Genomic DNA, 19,590 nt, shown 5'->3' with positions numbered 1-19,590 from the left:
GTGCCAGTATAAATACTGGGTGCCAGTATTTATTAAATCTCTTCCAGTGATGCCTCTGTATAGGAAAGTTGGAAAACTGTCAGACTGTAAAAATGTTACTCTATGGGCTATTCACCTGGGGTGGGTTGGAAAGTAGCTTACTTTATAAAATCCTGTCAAGTAGTATGTGGCCTAGACATTGACTCACTTTCTAAGAGGGATTTTGAGGAATGGGGAAATCTGAAACCTTATTTTGTTCAATTTATTTCCCTTCCCACAAGATGGTGGTTAGAACTTTTGTTTTTGTTTTTGGCCAGGCTGACTCCTGCAGATGTGTCATTTTCCACACACTGGGTCCCTGCCTTATGCCTTCCTAGAGGGGAGTATCAATGCCTGAGTCATGGCTAGTGAGTGAGTCTGCTTTAGACCTTGTGATTCCCCAGGAGTCTCTTCTCCTCCCTGCCCTGTGGTTTCTTTGGTTTCATGAGAAAAAAATCACACTTTGTACATGTCAAATATAGACCTGTTTTTCTGTGTGTTAGGCCAGTTATGGCCTATTCTGAATGACTTTCTAGTGTAGAAGATTCTATTTCACAAGTCAATATGATACATAGATTTCTGAAGTTTTTATTTTTTTACTTATTCGTGTGTTTAGTAAAAGTATTACTTAAATTGCTGTAACATGTAGGAAGGGAAACTGTTCAAACACAATGCAGGGACAGTGAGTGGGGATGGAAGTCTTTGCAGGCATGGCTGTGTCTGATGTATCTTCCTGTCATCAGACCTAGCACAATAAGTGACTTCTCTCAGTGTTTGATGTTAAGCAGAATTAGATGGATCCTTACCTTGACAAGCACATAGGAGTTAATTGTGTGGAGATGAGTAGGAGGAAATAAAAGGTGGGGGCCTCTATGACTAAAGGGGAGCATGTGCTCACAGGTGTGGGTGAGGTAGACTCAGCCACCAGTGCTACTGTGGAGCCTGAGCACAGAGGAGGAAAAGGGAGAGAAGGGAGGGGTGGATTGTGCTGAACTTCGTAGCTGACGCTGAAGAGTTTTTCTCTCTGGAATCTGATGAGGAGCCATTTAAGGAGATTTAGCTGGGGATTGACATGCTCATCCTTTCCGAGAAGTCATTTTGGTAGGATAGGGGAGTGAGACAGGGAACAGACAAACCTGTAAGGAACCCTCATGAAATCCAGTGTGTAGAGCAGGCTGTGCCCCTCTGAGTTACTCCATGTTATAAAGCAGTAGCTTGACATGAGTTACTGCATGTCAATGGAGAATGTCTCTATATTTTGTAAAAAGTGAATCACTACCATCTACACAGCACAACTATAAGACATGAAGTGATAAATAAATTTGTTGTGCTAATAAAAAATGACTACTTGTGAACTTATCAAATTAAATCAGAAGCACCTGGATGAATGCTTGGGTGTATCAAACCCATATCAGAAAAAATCAGGCTTATGAGTTTATCCATCTCTACAGGTGCAACCCCCTCACCTGAAACACATAAAAGGAAGGGTACCTACAATGGTGGTATAGTGGCACATACCAACCTTCCATCAGTTCATCTGGTGAATGGGTCTTGAGGTCAACAGGCTAAGAACTCCCTACTCTATCCCTAGGGCTTCAGTTCAGCCTATCTCCCTGCTTGATGTGGCTCACTTCAAAACTGCCTTTCTTCCTTTTGGACCCTGGTGTAAAATAAGTTCCAATCCCAGCAGCTCTGTGCTCTGAACAGGCTCTTTGACTAGTTCATAATTTTATCTGACCACCTGCAGTGACTCTGCATATGCATTTGCTCTCTGCCTTTGCTTCTGATAGGCTTCTTGAAGCCCTCTGGCTGCCTTAACCCTTCCTTAGCCTTTCTATAACCTATGTATCATTGTGTAAAGTATGATGTGTAACTTGAGTGTTATAGATATTGGTAGTTAAGATTGAAATGAAGTAAAATAATTTGTGATTCCTTCTGCCACAACACCAAGTGGAATATGAGTATTTTCAGTGAATTACAGCTGAAGAAAATGATATAACGTGTGAATTTATTGTTATGCAATAAATCCAGGCTTTGTGAAAAGATCTATGTGTTTGGTCCATGTTAGTGGATAGCGCTCTCACAACACCAAGGTGGAAATGATGATACCCAGAACCATTTGGGTAAAAGAAAGTTAAATGATAACCTTATGCCACACCCCAAATCAAACTTAGAAATATTAAAGATGTAAATGTAAAAATAAATTAGTAGAAAGAAATGTAAGAGAATATATTATTAAATCTTAGGGACTATGAAGGCCTTTTAAACCATGAGGCCAAAGGTCAGAGATACAAGTATATTAAATGATGTATTGACTACATATATTGTGCTAGATGCTAGGGGAATGTAGATGAGTAGACCTGGTTTGTTCATGTAAGGGGCTTAATAAGTATTGAAAGATAAGAAAACAGAACATTCAGATACCTTGAGCTAAGAGCTATGTTGGAATTAAGTAAAGAGTTCCATAGGGACTTAGGGTGAAATGACCTAGGAGGTGGAGAGGAGAGACTTGTCAAGGAAGGAAATGAGTTAAATCTTGATACAGGATCTGTCAGGTGGTTGCAAACTCTTGGGAAGAGAGCATTTTACAGTATACAGCTTTTCCTATGTGGGGAAAGGGTTCATTTGGTGTTTTGGGTGTGTAAAGTACAAGGCGATGAGCAGGAAGTACTGAAACTGAGATTTAAAAAGACCTGAGAGACAGATCCAAAGAGTCTTGGTTTTTGTCCTGTGGATCAACACTGTCCAGTACAGATTTGTGTTACTGGAAATGTTCTGTTCTCTACTGTCCAATATGGCAGCCACCAGTCACATATGGCAGGCTATTGAACCCTTAAAATGTGAGTTCCTGGGGCTTCAGCTCAGCTTCAGTGCAACTGAAGAACTGAATTTTTAGTTTTATCTAATTTTAATTAATTTACATTTGATTAATTTACCATTGTAACTAGTGTCTATTTTGGATAGTGCTGCTATAGACAATGTGGGTTCATTGACTTTTTTTTTCATAGAGAAATATAATGAACAGAATCATATTTTAGAAAGATCATTCTGACCTGCTCACAGCTAGACCATGATGTTCTCATGTTGAGCAAGTCCATAGAACACGAACATTAAACAAAATTACTCTAAGACTTATCTTCCCTGGTATGAAGATACTCAGTGACAAAGTTACTTCTACTTTGTAATAGCACAGATATGGAAGATAAATCTTTTCCTGAAACTTCACTAGGACTGGGGAGTTTCCCAGAATACAAAACTTTTCAGTACTAAAATTGCAAAACTCCTGGGCAAACCTGATCTCCTTACTCTCTGAAGTAACCCAACACAAGCTCAAACTCCTCCTAGCATCCTCTTACTGAGAAACCTCACAGTTCCCCATGGTGTTTGGACTCTCTTTTTATATTCTGAGAAATCCAAACTTGTTCAATGGCAGGTAGGTCCTGGTGGATTTTGCTGATGGACAAAGATCAATCAACAAAACCAAGGTAAATATTATAGTAGGTCATTCCTTAATAATATTTTAAATGACCAATTTCCCTCTAGCAATGAAAAGAGAAAAATTATATAACTTATATGAAGACCAAGTTGCATAATAAATCTTAACATAAAAATGTTAATAATTATTGTTAATCATGATACGAAGGACTTTGTTTTGTTCTTTTTATAACAGTGTCCCTTTCTTTCTGTCTCTCAGGGATCATGTCTGACCACCAATTTGGTAACCAGTTCATGTGCAGTGTGGTGGCCTCTCATGTGAGTCACCTGCCCACAACTAACCTCAGCTTCGTCTGGATTGCTCCACCTGCTGGTACTGGCTGCGTCAATTTCATGTAAGTACCCAAAGTATCAGAGTTGGCTACAGAAGGCAAATGCAACCTTTCATGAGGTTACATAGAGGGTAACTATTTTAAAGTATTATTTTGATAGGTTTGACTTTAATTAAAACCATTAATTTTGGTGTAAAAGAGGTCAAAACTTTTTTTGTATTTTTAAAAATTATTTATTTTTTGTTTTTACAGACTGAATTTTGATTCATTGTACACAAATGGGGTACATCATTTCATTTCTATGGTTGTACACGATGTAGATTCATACCATTTGTGTAATCATACATGTACATAGGGCAATGATGTCTGTCTCATTCCACCATTTTCATACCCCCCCATTTCCTTCTACATAATCTAAAGTTCCTCCATTCTTCTCTCACTACCCACCCACCCCACCCCCATTATATATCATCATCCACTTATCAGGGAAAACATTCGACCTTTGGTTTTTTGGGATTGCCTTATTTCACTTAGCATGATATTCTCCAATTCCATCCATTTATTTGCAAATGCCATAAATATTATTCAGCCATAAAGAAGAATAATATTATGGCATTTGTCAAAACTTTTTTATAAAGTAGCTTTAGCAGTTTATTTTTGTGTATTTATTTTAACCTCAAGATTTGTAAATTCGATTTTAACTGAAAAAAGTACACAACATGATAAAAGTGAATCGGGTTGGGAGATGGAGAATGCGGAGAGATTATTGAAAGGGTTCAAAGTTTCAGTGAAGATGAATGTTTTAGAGATCTATTGCATACTGTATCTAATGGTGACTACAGTATGTATTTCAAAATTGCTAAGGGAAAAGATTTTTTCTGCCAGTAATACTTGAAAGGAATTGCTAATATTCAATATTAATTTTATATAGTAAACAAAAACAAAGTAACACAAAAGCCTGAGGCATTGGGAGGTAAATATATCATATCCTATAAATCTATATTCTAATAAACATGAAATTAAAGTTAAAATTTCAATTTTTAAAGGTAGGAAAAATTATTTTTAAAATTTGTGCATATTAATTATACAGAATATTGGGTTTCCTTGTGACATATTTGTACATGTATATACCCTGTTTTGATAATTTTCTCTACCGTTACTTTTCTGTAACCTCCCATTCCCTATTCCCCTGGTCTCCTTTCTCTTCCCAGTCTCCCTTCTATTTTAATGTCATCTTTCTTTTACCTGTTTACTCCACATATGAGAGGAAAGAGGTGATAGCTATTTTTCTGAATCTGACTTACTTCACTTCATGTGGTGATCTCCAGTTCCACTCACTTTCTTGAAAATGACATGATTTTATTGTGCTTTATGACTGAATAATACTCCATCATGTAAATATGCCATATTTTCTTTATCCATTCATTTGTTGACAGGCATCTAGGTTGATTCCATACCCTGGCTACTGTGAATTTTGCTGTGATAAACATGTGTGTACAGGTATCTCTATAGTATGCTTATTTTTATTATTTAAGCTATATACTTGGGAGTGGTATAGCTGGATCATGAGATAGTTTTATTTTTAGTTCTTTTAGGAACTTTCATACTGATTTCCATAGTGGCTATACTAATTTGCATTTCCAACCATAGCGTATAGGAATTCCTTCCCCCTGCTTCCTTGACAGAATTTATTATTATTTGTATTCTTGATTACTAGGGCGAGATGGAATCTCAATGTGGTTTTTTTTAAAATTTGCATTTCCCTGATGACTAAAGATTTTGATTTTTTTTTGTATAATTATTGGTCAGTTGTACTTCTTTTGAGAAGTATTTGTTCAATTCAATTTTCCATTTATTGATTAGCGTTTTTGGACTTAAGTTTTTTGAGTTCAGGATATTAATCCTCTGTCGTAAAAGTAGCTGGCAAAGATTTTCTTCCATTGTGTATGATGTCTATTCACTCTGTTGTTTCTTTTGCTTTGCAGAAGGTTTTTAATTTCATGCAATCCCACTTGTTGATTCTTGCTATTATTTACTAAGCTGTAGGAGTTCTATTGTCTTGTCCAGAGCCCAGTTATGCCAGGACAGTGGGGTGGGTTGCAGACAGGCCAAATAAAGTGCTCAGAAACAGCATGGGAGACATATGTTTTATTGGGGGAAAGCTTACAAGAGAAAGGAGACAGCTCCCAAAAGAGTTTAGTGGTGACAGTTTGACAGGTAGCACCTCAGTCCCTTAAGGTGCTTTGCCAAGTGACACCTCCTTTCCCTCATGGTGTTTTGTCCAGAGGCAACCAGCTGGATGAGTGACATGTATCCTTTCCGCAGTGCCCTCTGTTCTGTCTCCTCTCAAAGAGGGGTTTTCTATGCTAGTCTGCGGAAGCAGTGACACCATCAGCTTTAACTTGCTTAGTTAGCTTGGATTACCACCATCCCAAGGAGCAACTGTCCTGATGCACACGCAAGAAGGTAGCTTTCTACAGATAACACTAGCTTGCCCTAGCTCCCAGCGTACATAAGAGAAGTACGTGTCTGAACTTTGCAGCCCAGGCTTGCTCTCATTGTTCCCTTATCTTGGCTAGGTATTTTGGGAACAGAAATGGGGCATTCAGGGATGTGGTACTTCACTGTTCCCCATTACTTTAGGGAAAATATACCTGTCTCAGGTATGTCTGCACCTATGTCTTGAGGTATTTCCACTGTTTTTTAGTAGTTTAAAAGTTTCAGATCTTTGCGGCCTGAGAATGTAGCTTCGTGCCAGAGTGCTTGCCTAGTATTTAGGTTCAATTCTCAGTACCACACACAAAAAAATTATATTGAGGTCTTTGATCCATGTTGAATTGATTTTTGTACAGGGTGAGAGATAGGGATCTATTTTAATTTTTTAATTTTTATTTTAATTGACATAATATTCATATTTATTTATAGGGTAGAGTTATAATTTATTACATATGTATAATGTGTACAAATCAGAGTACTTATTAGCATTTCTATCCTCAAATATTATTTTTTCTTTCTCTTTTTGTTTGTTGTTATATTCTTTTTTCTAGTTGAAGTTTTACTTTCTGACTATGCATCTTTATACACTAATCCTTATCCATATCATTTGCTTTTTTTAAATAAATATTTTTGTCTTTAAATTCATAGGTTTTCCTCTACTTTTTTTTCTTTGCAATTTATTTGTTGAAAAAATTAGATCATTTATCCTACAGTTTCCCAGAATCGGAATTTTTTTGTTTGCAGCTTTACAGTGTAATTTGTTCTCTTGAATTATCCTCTGCCCTCTGTACTTCCTACAGATGAATAGTGGAACCCAGAACCTCTATCAGATTCAGGTTTGCTTTTGGGGGAGGCAGACTCCCTTGTAGGTGTTGTCTAAATATTATTATTTCTATCCATTGGGAACCTTCACAGTCTCCTCCTCTAGTTATTAGAATTATTTCTTAGAAATTAAACTTCAGCCATGCTTACATGCATTTTTGATAAATTCTATATAATTTCTTTTTGGTACCAGGAATTGAACCCAGGGGCACTTAACCACTCAGCTATATCCCTAGCCCCTTTTTGTATTTTATTTAAGGATAGGGTCTAGCTGAATTGCTTAGGGCCTTGCTAAATTGCTGAGGCTGGCTTTGAACTTGTAATCCTCCTGTCTCAGCCTCTGGGATTACAGGTGCTGCGAATACAGGAGTGTGCCTCTGTGCCTAGTTCTCTAAATGACTTTTTTATATTGTTAGTTAACTCATATTGCTATTTAATTTTTTGCGTGCTTGCTTTCTTTTTCTAATTGGGCTTTAAATCCCCAAGGTCAGGGACTATTAATAATATTTTTATATATTTAGTATTTCCTAAATGCTGAACTTTATGTAATATAAGTTTCTTAATAAATACTTATTAACAGCTATAATATATTTCATTGATTCTAAAATACAGTATCTCTAAAGTAGGCTACATTTTACATTTGATGGCACCCTACAATTATAATAATTACTTTATTACGTAGTGTCTTATCATTGTTGGTGTGTTATATTTGAAGAAATTCAGCTATTAACTTTTACCATATACATGGTCTTTCTTTTTTTCCTCTGATTTTTAAAAAATTGTTCTAATAAGTTATACATGACAGTAGAATGCATTTTGACACATCATACATAAATGGAGTACAACTTCTCACTCTTCTACTTGTACACGATGTAGAATCACACTGTCATGTAATATTTGTGTACATAGGGTAATAATGTCCGATTTGTTCTACCAGCCTTCCTATCCCCATGTCCCTTCCCCTCCCTTCACTCCCCTTTGCCTAACCCAAAGTACCTCTATTCTTCCCTAGCCTCCACCGCCTTATTGTGAATTAGCATCTGCATATCAGAGAAAACATTTGGCCTTTGGTTTCTGGGACTGGCTTATTTCACTTAGTGTGATATTCTCCAGCTTGCACATGGTCTTTCTAAGGCTGACAATTGAATTGACAATAGACCTAATTATGTGTTCTCAGTACAGATGATGTATTATGGACTTTATGATTTTAAACCCGTTACCTATTTAAAATCTTTATAAAAAAAAGATTTCAAATATCCAAGAATTATAGAATATTTGAACTGAAAGTTAGGACAATTATATAATGTGTTGTGTGCCTTACCCAGTGAAGAATAAGCAGCATTTGGTCTGAATGTAGATCATGTTTTTTTAGTAAGTCACTTAGCCACTTACTCATTCAGGCCGTCTGCTTACTGCCTTTCTTGTTAAAAATAATCAAGTGAGAGACAGGAGAGGAAGCTCTGAGGATCAAGTGTGGGCTGTAGTCATATAGATGGAGAAAATGGACTAAAATTATTTTACTGTTACTTGTATGGCACTTGTTGATAACGTTTATATTTTAAATGATAATTTTACCCAGAGATTTGGGTAGCATTCAGATCTTATGGCAATAGAGTTTGGCTTGATTTTCATATTTTATTATAGTCTTTATTGATTAGTAAGCCTGAAGTTTGAAGGAGACGGAGGAAGGGAAGGAGAAGAAGGGGAGAGATGGGCAGAGTTAGGGAAGGGAAAGGAAGGAGGCAAAGAAGAGGAGAAGGCAGGGATGAAAGGGAAGGAAGAAAGGAAATCTCTAAGCCATTTAACCCTAAAAGTTGATGAGAAACTATTAGGAAAAGGGAGGGTTTTTAAACAATTATAACACTAATAATATTTTTGAAATTTTACTATGTCCCTGCCATTGTTCTAAGCAGTTTTCATTATTTAATCCATTAATACTCACTGTAATTCCCTACAGTAGGTACTATTATTATCTCAATTCACAGATGAGAAAATTGAAGTACAGAGATGTTAAGTAACTTCCCTTAGGTAACTTACCTAAAGAGGGACACAGCCTAGATTCAGAAAAAGGAAATCTGTGTTCAAAGCAAGTGATTTTACTACTTCACCTGCTTTTGAAATAATCACTCTCCATCTTACTATGATAAAATATGGCACTGATACCATTTTAAATTTTATAGTTTGGAGTGTGGTGTCAGAATCTCTTTTTAAAGTGTCCAAACTGTGTTTACTATCTTTATTTTGAAATCTGTCTCAACATGAGATAAAGAAATTTTATCTCATTCATTCAACAAACAGCACCAAAACCAAAAATAGAATGAATCATACAATGTTCTATTTAAGGTCCTGAGCATCAACAAAGAATGAACTCAGATCAGCAAAGAGGAACACAGGACCATATTTGAACATTTGCTACTCTAACGGAAATAACTCCTGGAGGGATTGCTTTCTTAAAGTATATTAAATAAGAGGACAAAAACATTGGAGAAATTGAAGACACTAGCAGTTTCTGAACACCTGACAGGCCTGAAATAATACAAATGCAGAGATTTGAAGTGCTGCCTTGAGCATCTCTCAGATGCCTTTAATTTTTGATGAGAGCCATTCCAGCCTGTCTGGGGAGTTCTTCAGGAAAGATAATGTAGTTGCCCATTTATTTCCATCTATCAGAAGAAAACATCACAAATGTATTTGCCTTGTTACTTAAACATTTGTAATAAGAGCAGGGACTCCCCCTTGGCCGTGTCTGTTGGGAGTGCATTCATAGCTATAGATAAGGGTGCCAGCAATTGATACACATTCTATTTTACTTTTAAGATTGTACATAGATTGATGCAAAAATGAATCACTTCTCATGTAAGTCTGAAATTATTATATCCATACTGTGAGATAAAACCAGATATGCTACTTTCTGAAAGAGAAATTTTATCTCTTTTAAATCACAATTCTGCTTTTTTTTTTCCCCTGATGATCTAGTTTTTCTTTTTTAAAGACATTTCCAATTTATAACAAATATTCTAAGTACTGCTTAAAAATGTTCCTCTGAGTGACAGGATTGAAAACTACATATCATCTATCCTTACAGGTAATGACTGGGAGCCTAAGTGATAGTTCTCACTCCCCATAGGCCCTCGTCTTCATCAATGCTCTGCAGCCAGTTAGGCATGGGCAAGGAGACAGCCTAAATTGAGGGACTAATGTGTGTTCTTATGTATCTTCCTTTCTTATGATGCTTCCTGGAGATTTAATGTTTACTTTTGAGGAGTATGGTTGAAATATAATATGTCCATTGATCTCCAAGAAGTTTTGAAGTTTTGAAGAAATTGGTTTTGTCATATTAATGATACAATATAATTTAAAAATTTAACAGATAGTCAAAAGGCAAGACCACTCCCTTCATTTTTCTCTCTTTCCTTTGTCCTTTTCTGTGTCTCTTCCTCCTTCCTCCAAGAAGTTGCAGGGTAAACATCTCTGGTTCTATTAGGGCAATCTTCCAGAGTCTCCACTAGGAAACTTTTCTTTGCATTAAAATCACAAGACCATCAGAGCAGTGGGTGCTTTACAGTGGGATTTCCAGTAATGAAATATTTTTAACCAGGTTCCAAAGATGGTTGTACTTCCAGGAAATTTTATCCCCTAGAAAACAGTTATGTTAGTGAATTTGTTTCTTTTTAAAAATCTCTGCTTTTTATCTTTTTAGACAAAAATATTACTTTATCCTATTGTTTCATCTAGGAAAAAAGAAGTCTATGGCAAACCAACTGCTTCCCTCTTCTTTTCCTTTCATGTAATGGTGTGAGAATGTTTAGAGAGCACTCAAGTAAATGGTTTGGAATCCACAAGATGCTCCTTATTACAAGGTTTTGTGGTTTATTTAAGTGGATTACCATGGCACTTGGCACTTCTTACTTGAAACCACAGGGAATGTTTGTGAAAGCAAAAGACCAAAGTCAGTACACATAAATGCTTTATTTGTTACAATTCTTAGAAGTTCTCTAAATCTAATAGGAATGTCACAGGTAAAATATGGACAGAGATTTGGGTTATTTCTCTATTATTAAAGTTGTTTTAAACAGTTGTAGAAGCCCTAAGTGTAATTTTCCCTGCACATTGCCTCCACTATCAAAATTAGTGAGGACGATGATGTCTGAGAACAGGTGGATAAAGCTTTCCCATGGCAGCAACACCCCCATGGTTTGCTAACAGAGTTACATGAGTAACATATGCTAGTGGCAGCATATTATTAAACCCTGCTTTTAGTAAAGTATCTGAATATTTTAAGTCATTATTATAAATGTGAAATAAAATTTGAACTTCTTCCAGATAAGAACTTTTTATTTATTTTTAAATTATTTTTTATTTTTACAGACTGCATTTTGATTCATTGTACACAAATGGGGTACATCATTTAGTTTCTATGGTTGTACATGATGTAGATGCATACCATTTGTATAATCATACATGTATATAGGGTAATGATGTCTGTCTCAGTCTACCATTTTTCATACTTGCCTCCTCCCTCTCATTTCCCTCTATGTAATCTAAAGTTCCTCCATTCTTCTCTCACCCCCACTTCCCCACCCCCATTATATATCATCATCCACTTATCAGGAAAAACATTTAACCTTTGGTTTTTGGGGATTGGCCTATTTCACTTAGCATGATATTCTCCAATTCCATCCATTTATCTGCAAATACCATAATATTTATGCTTCTTTATGACTGAATTCTTTTTAAAGAATTTAATTTGTTCTTTTTGACTTATTTGGATATTATCTATCTATCATCTATCTATCTACCTATCTATATGTTTATGTGTATAGAGATACACACATACACATATTTTACACACACACACACACACACACACACACATACACATACATACACACTGTGTTAAGTCAAATTTTGCATTGCTGTGACCAAAAGACACATCTTGAAAAACTTAAGTGTAGGAGGAAAAGGTTATTTTGGCTCATGGTTTCAAAGGTTCAGTTCATGGTCAGGTGACTCTAGCTCTCGGCCTGAGGTGAGGCAGAACATCATGGTTGAAGGACGTGGCAGAGGAAAGCAGTTCAATCCATAACAGACAAGAAAGCGACATAAACCCCAAAGGCATGCCCCGGTGATCTACTTCCTCCAGCCACGCCCTACCTGACCAATTTATCACTCAGTTAATCCATTCAGGTGGACTAACCCACTGATTTGGCTATAGCTCTCATAACACAATCTATTCACTTCTGAACATTATGCATTGTCTCACATATGAGTTTTTGTGGGGTACCATACACCCAAGCCATAACACATACATATGTATATACATACACACATATTCTAAAAGTTTTTGAAATTGTACTTTTTTGTGTGTGTATGTGTGTGGTACTGGGGGCTGAACCCAGGGGCGCTCTACCCAGGAGCTGCATCCCAGCCCTTTTTATTTTATTTTGAGACAGGGTCTCCTTAAGTTACCTAAACTGGCCTTGAACATGTGATGCTCATGCCTCAACCTGCTGAGTTGCTGGAATTACAAGCATATGCCACTGAATCCCTACTGAAAGTATTTCCTAATATAGAACCTACAAGTTATGTGTAGTGATTTGAATTAAATTAATTAAAATTAAATAAAAATTTAAAATTGTTTCCTCAGTTGTACCAGCCACATTTCAGGTTCTGAGTAAGCAATGTATGGCTAGTGACTATTATACGAAACAGCACAGATTTATAATATGCATGACAGGTTTAGATAATCTGTTAAATTATCTTTTCCTCTTATATTACCTTGACATTTATAGATGGTAATCATACACTTCAAAGGGCATATAGAAGGAATAAAGTAAAACTAGATTTTGCAATTGCCCTGTGAACCTGAACCATCATAACATCTAACTTCATCGAGTAAGGCTATTTTATGTTAAAAGCTGGTTACCTAATGGTTCATTTTAGTTTTGTCAGTGCAGCAGTTTCTATGGTCTTTAACCATTATTATGGGCAGTGGTGGGCCAAGATGACAAGTGAGAATTGCCTCTGGGTTACCTTCTTTACAATGCTCAGGACAGAGTGCTACTCTTTGGGAACCTTGAGCTACAAATCTTTTCCTCTCTGTTCACCTATAGATCTCAGTTCCTGTTCCCACTCTGCCAATCCCTTCCTGCCCCCTGCCACAATGTTTTACATTCTGCATCTTTGCAAAAGTATTCTTATCCCATGAAAATTTATTGTCATATGCTTAATAGTTAAAATTAGCTGGTCTAGAAGGCTAATCATTATTAACATGAGAGCAATGGTGAAATTTAGAATGTAATTTTATTATGATAATAATAATAATAATATTTAAAACAGCAACTTCCATTTACTAAGCACCTGTGTACGAGGCAGCCTCAGTGCCTGTACCTCCCCAAACTGCCCATTACTGATGGAGCTGTTGAAGAGCTCACAGAGATAGGTCTGCTTTGCTCCAGAACTTTTCCATTTAAGCACTACCCTATACTACCTTTCTATGGCACTTCTAAAATTGTGTTTTGTAAAGATAATGTAGTAACTTGGGAGATGCTTGGAATAATAAGTGACAAAAATATCTAAACATTTGTTTCTGTGATACAATTTCAAACACATTTAAATGTGTGTAGAAGATATCTGGCATCATAGAAGACTGAAGTGGCATAGCAGGAACTCATCCACTAAAATCACATAGAAATTCTACCTAATGTGGAGCAAACTTATAAGTGCACACACACACACACACACACACACACACACACACATGAATATATATATTTGACCAGGGTCCAGAAGAAAAGAGAGATACCATTGTGGTGGCCTGTGGGCATAGTAAACCTGGATTTAGGTTCTAGTCCTAGAGTTTTAACTTGTATGGGTCCTGGAGCTGAGCCCCTTCAAATATAGCCAGAGATAAGAAGATAGGGAGCTGAAACTGAGTCCTGTACATGGAGCCTCAAAGTATTTCCCAACTTTGCCTGTAAAAACAGCAAAAGAATTTGTCATCTGCCGGGAGCCTTTAGGGAAAATGTCACTTATAAGAAGCTAAACAATTGAATGTGAGAAGCCTGGTTTACATGATTAATCTGGTACAGAATACCAAGTCAAGAAATTAATATGTAATAAATGTTTTACAAGGAAATATAAAAAGAATGAGAAGAGGTGAATTTAAAAAGAAAATGCAGAATTTTCTAGAACTAAGAAAGATATGAGTTTTTTTCTGTCGAAGGAAGATAAATAAAATATTTAGCAGCAATGTAGATTACAATGAACTTTCAGAATGTTGAAGACAGAGAAAATATCATAGACAACAAAAGAGAAAAGTCAGATTACTCATATATTTAATTTAGAGTAACAAGAGATGTCAGAAGACAGGTAGAATATCTTCAAAGCAATGAAGGAAAATAATTGTCATTTTAGAGTTCTATGACTACATAAAGTATGTAAAATGTGAAAACAAAATATATTTTCAAAAATACTTCTTGAGATTTTTATCATATATAGATCATTTTGAATCAAGTTTTAAAAGGGTATCCTTCAGTAAAAAGGAAGTAAACTCAGAATAAAAGTGTAGGATGTAAGATATTTTATGTCATGGTGCAGTAATTAATGCTGAGTATAGGACTTTAGTAAGCATCTTAGAACTCTAAGCGGTGGATTTGCAAGTATATTTATAAAATATACACTAATAACTATTTTAGGATAGTGTTTTAAGGCCATGTAAAACTAAAATTCTAAGCAACACTAGAGTTTATGTTGAGGAAAGGAAGGAAATAAGTATTAGATATCCTCAAATTTTTTGAAAGATGATTATAATTTTGGTTAAGGATGATTGTGGAAGATGTAAATACAAAGAACAGAAATAAAATTAGAACTTACAAAATAAAAAGGGGATAGGGAAAATATTAAAAATATAAGTAATCCATCAAAATAAATGAAAAAGCAAATATTAAAATCTTGGAAATATAAAATGTAATATAGGATAAATAAGTCAATAATTACAATAAATATAAACAGATTAAATTTTATATTTGGAACACTGTGACTTTCAGACCATAATTTCAAAATCCAGCAACATATTTCTTCCAAGAGACAAACCTAAACATAATGACACAAAATGTTGAAAGAAAAGAGAGGGAAGGAGACACACCAGACAAGTGCTAGCCAAAAATAAGTTGGGGTTGCTATATTAATATGAGAAAATAGCTGAAAGAAATGTGAAAAATTGAAAATTGCCTTTCAGGTGACAGAGTACTGAGTGTGTATTTCTAATACTTAAATTGCAAATAACAAAATTATTTAGATAAAAATTCTTTTAAATTATATTTCAAAATTGTTGAAAGACAAAAAAGTTATAGATAATGAAGATAAAGGGGGTTTCTTATACATTGTTGATGTGAATTTAAATTGTTATAGCCATTGTGGAAAATAATGTGACATTTCCTCAGAAACCAGGTCTAGAACTACCATATAACCCAATAGTCTTACTTTTGGATATCAGTATTTGCAGGAGTATGTGTACTCCCATGTTCATTGTAGCATTCACAATAGCCAAGACATGGAAACAACTTAAGTGTCCGTAAGTGGATAAATGGATGAAGAAGTGTGGTATACATACACAATGGAATACTCTCTAACCTTAAATGGGTGGAGGTAGAAATTCTGTAATTTGTGACATGATTACATCTGGAATATATTATACTAAATGTAGTAAACCAGGCACAAAAAGACCAAAACCACATGATATCACTATAGACAGACTCTAAAACGTTGTACTCTGAAGAAGAGAGTATATAAAGATGTTTACCAGAGGCTGCAGGTAGACATAAGAATGGACGGAAGGAGGAGTTGTTGATTAAAGGATACAAAGTTTAGATAGAAGAACTAGGTTTTGAGATCTGTTGCACAGCAGGATGGGGGATTATAGTCAATATTAACATATTATTTATTTCCAGGTAACTAAGAGGGTGAATTTCAAGAGTCTCAATTTAAAAAAAAGATAAACCAGGTAATGGGTATGTTAATTACCTTGATTGAATCATGTCATTGTATACATATATCAAAATGTCATATTGTACCCAATAAATGAATACAGTTCTGATTTGTCAATCAAAGATAATATTAATTTTAAGTAAATAAATAAAATTATTTGTTAAATGATAAATGAATGCATACATACATGGGTGGAAAAATGCATGAAGTCATAAATATGCCAGAAGATTATATGTTAGAGAATTAGAGTTTATACTTTGCTATTTTTACCTCAAGGCATACATGGGTGACAGCAGGCTATATATCATAATATTTTGGGTGCCCTGGAATTACCAATTTGATCATTTAACAAAAGTATATCTATAACTTAAAATTTTGATTTGCAGTAGTTTCTCTCTAGTAATTCAAGGGAAATTACATGATTTTTTCTAAATATTAATTCTGAAGTTTTAAATACCCTGAAATACAAACATATCTATTATTCAATAGTTTAAGGGTTAATATTATTAACAGTATTTTTAATTGAATGACCCAAGTTCATTTAAAACTTTGTTATTAGAAAAAAAATCAAATTCTGAAAAAAATAAAAAAGTTTAAACCACATATTTTCTGGAATTTCAAGATAACCTCTTTAATTGTGTACAACTAGAGAAATGAAAAGTTTTACTCCATTTGTGTACAGTGAATCAAAATGCATTCTGCTGTCATGTATATAACTAAATAGAACAAACAATAAAAAAGTTAAATCAATGTACGTTGATAAGTTGCCTTATTTAGCCCTGAGAAATAAGTATTAAGCAAAAGTAATTATTTTCATGTCTACTTTATTGTCTTGCAATATTGAAGTTAGGTTTTGGTTAGAGACACTGACAAACCCTGAGCTGGAAACAAAAAAGTGGTAGTTAAATCTCTTCCATCCATTTCCTCTATTAGTATTTATAGAAGGGATTATGAATATTATGAGCATATTAGTTATCTGGGCTGACATATATTTAAAAGAGCAATGTTCTAAATTTTATAGAAAAGATAAACAGTGAAAAGGGCTTCTAATTAAAAATGTACACTCAAGTTGCAAAGGAGCTAAGATAGTAGGTCCCTTAATCAAACCCTGGTTTTAACTTAAGCAAATATATTGAAAGTATGGCTATAAAGCTAAGCCACATAAGCCTTTCTTCTAAATCCGCCTGCAGGCATTAATGCTAAGATTTGAGATGGCTTCCTTATTTGCTAAGTGCAAAAGATGGTTACAAAAGAGCTTTTCTCACTTTGAGGATAAAAGCTAAAGTATTCTTTAATTTTGGTTACTGCCTGGCTCATCTCAGCACCATAATAGTTATTTGGCTCAAAACCAAAAAGTAGCAATACAGTACTTACATGTCTATGGATCAAAATTAGATGAAAAATTGCTGTTTCTCATCTCCAAAGCTATTTGCTGCACATTTTATAACCCTCAAGATGCCTTTTGTAATATGTGATAACAGAGCCAACTGCAGCATCTGCCTGGAAAGAGATTACTTTAATTATGGACTCAATGTCCTATTTTCTGCAAGTGATCCCCAGAGACAGGCTTCCTGCCGAAGGAGAGGTGCAAGGATGCACATTAAAGCCTACATGTCAACTACGGAGAGGTGGATAAAGTGAGACAAGGACACCCATAAACTGCCTTCATTTTCCTAGTCTGTGATGTGAAGGAAGAGTCTGCAGTGATAGGTTTTTAATTATTTCAGCATCTGCTGTTATGACTTCTAATGGTGAGGGCAAGATGAGCTTATAAAATAGTAAAACCTTAGAAAAATCCATACAACAAGCAGACTCTATTAGAAAGATTTGGTACTGTTCAAACTACTCTTCCCATGATTTTATTTTCCCAAAGAAACAGCACACTTTCATTTCTAATACAAATTTAAACCTTTTGATTTCAAAATTGAAAGATTTGGTAAAACACTTCAAAGTTTTTTTTCCAAATTGAAAATATATGTGCTTAATCAGTTCCTCACTTTAATATTAATAAAAAATGAAGCTAAGTGGTTTTGTTGTCAACCCTCACTCTTGGTAACCTATCAAATGCCTTGTTACTAAGAATTAATTTGCCATTAAGTATAAAAGGCCTGCTCATAATGAAATTCATTTAGAATCAGTAAAAATTCTTGTGTATTTCCATGAAAATTCCTTATAACATTGATTTAACATTATAAATGGACACTTAAAGAAAACTGTTACCTTGGTCCTATGAATTACAGGAAAATCGGATTCGTAGCTTTATTGAGGATGTCTGTGTTTTTTCTTTTTAAAAGCATAGCACATACTCACATAGGATATTTGGGATTCCATCTGATTTCTCAAAAAGTATAAGCAAAACAAGTGTAAGCATATTTTTCATTTTTTAAAAGATGGAGGATTATAGAAGAGTAACCACTGGAATTAATTTTAAACTTCAAAAGAGGCATTTAAGGGATTTGGCATAGAATGATTTTGTGTGCGGGAGGGTAAGATAGAACAGAAATGTACCTACAATCACATTAGGTGAAAACATCAAGTCTTTCAAACATTACATCAGCTATGACATTCATTATTTTCTAATATTAAAACAAAATGCTGTTAGTATTCTATACTTTGATAAAGACATATGAATATATATAGGGAATTTTAAATGGTAGTATTTAAATCTAAGATATTGAAATGAAATATTTGATGCTTTCTCTTTATAACAAATGCCACTGGAGAAAAATTTTAAAAACACATTGAAATGTATAGTTTTACAAAGATTCTTGTGTTGTACATTTCTTTTTTAAATCGTTTTTGTTCATACATTATAGTTATGCATAATAGTGGGGTCCATTTTTGACATAATCATACATGCATGGAATTTAATTTGCTCCATTTCAGTCCCCAGTACTTCTTCTTATTCTCCCCTCATCCTTCTCCTGTTCCTCTTCTTCTGTTCCACGGGTCTTCCTTCTAGTTAGTTATTTTTGATTGGTGCTTTATGATATACATAAAAGTGAAATTCACTGTGGTATATTCCTATAGGTACCTAGCATAATTTGGCCAGTTTCTTTCTGTAGTTTCTCCCTTTTCTCATCCCTTCTTCCTCTCCTTCAATTCCTTTCCTGTACTTTACTGGTTTCCCTTCTCTTTTAATGGAACCCTTTTATTGCCCCCTTATTTCACTCTAGCTGGTACATATGAGAAAAGGCATTTCACTCTTGACTTTTGATGTCTGCCTTATTTCACTGAGCATGATGTTCTCCAGTTTCATCCATTTATCAGCAAATGCCATATTTTCATTTTTCTTTATGGCTGGGTAAAACTCGTTGTGTATATATACCACATTTTCTTTATACATCTGTTAACGGGTACTTGGGTAGGTTCTATGACTTTGCTATTGTGAGTTATCTTTTAGATATAAAATTGAATCTGTATTATCTGTATATCAACAGAATTTGTAAATAAGAGAAAGGACTTAGTGTTAGTTTCTATTTAAAGATTTTGGATTTTA

The 19,590-nt window shown here is 34.8% G+C and overlaps 1 protein-coding gene across 3 annotated transcripts in view; it reads left to right on the top strand.

Moving 5' to 3' along the window:
- The window catches only part of Reln (reelin), a 461,189-nt gene that overhangs the window by 144,195 nt on the left and 297,404 nt on the right, over positions 1 to 19,590 (top strand). For all 3 annotated transcript variants that reach the window (XM_047560479.1, XM_047560477.1, XM_047560476.1), the window contains exon 3: positions 3,713 to 3,848. In XM_047560479.1, the coding sequence (XP_047416435.1) occupies positions 3,713 to 3,848 (136 nt within the window). The remainder of the gene's footprint in view (positions 1 to 3,712; positions 3,849 to 19,590) is intronic.

This window comes from Sciurus carolinensis, chromosome 8, assembly GCF_902686445.1.
Source record: "Sciurus carolinensis chromosome 8, mSciCar1.2, whole genome shotgun sequence".
Taxonomy (NCBI): Eukaryota; Metazoa; Chordata; class Mammalia; order Rodentia; family Sciuridae; genus Sciurus; species Sciurus carolinensis.
Note: the sequence above shows the minus strand (reverse complement) of the source record. Positions and strands in the feature narration are given on the sequence as shown.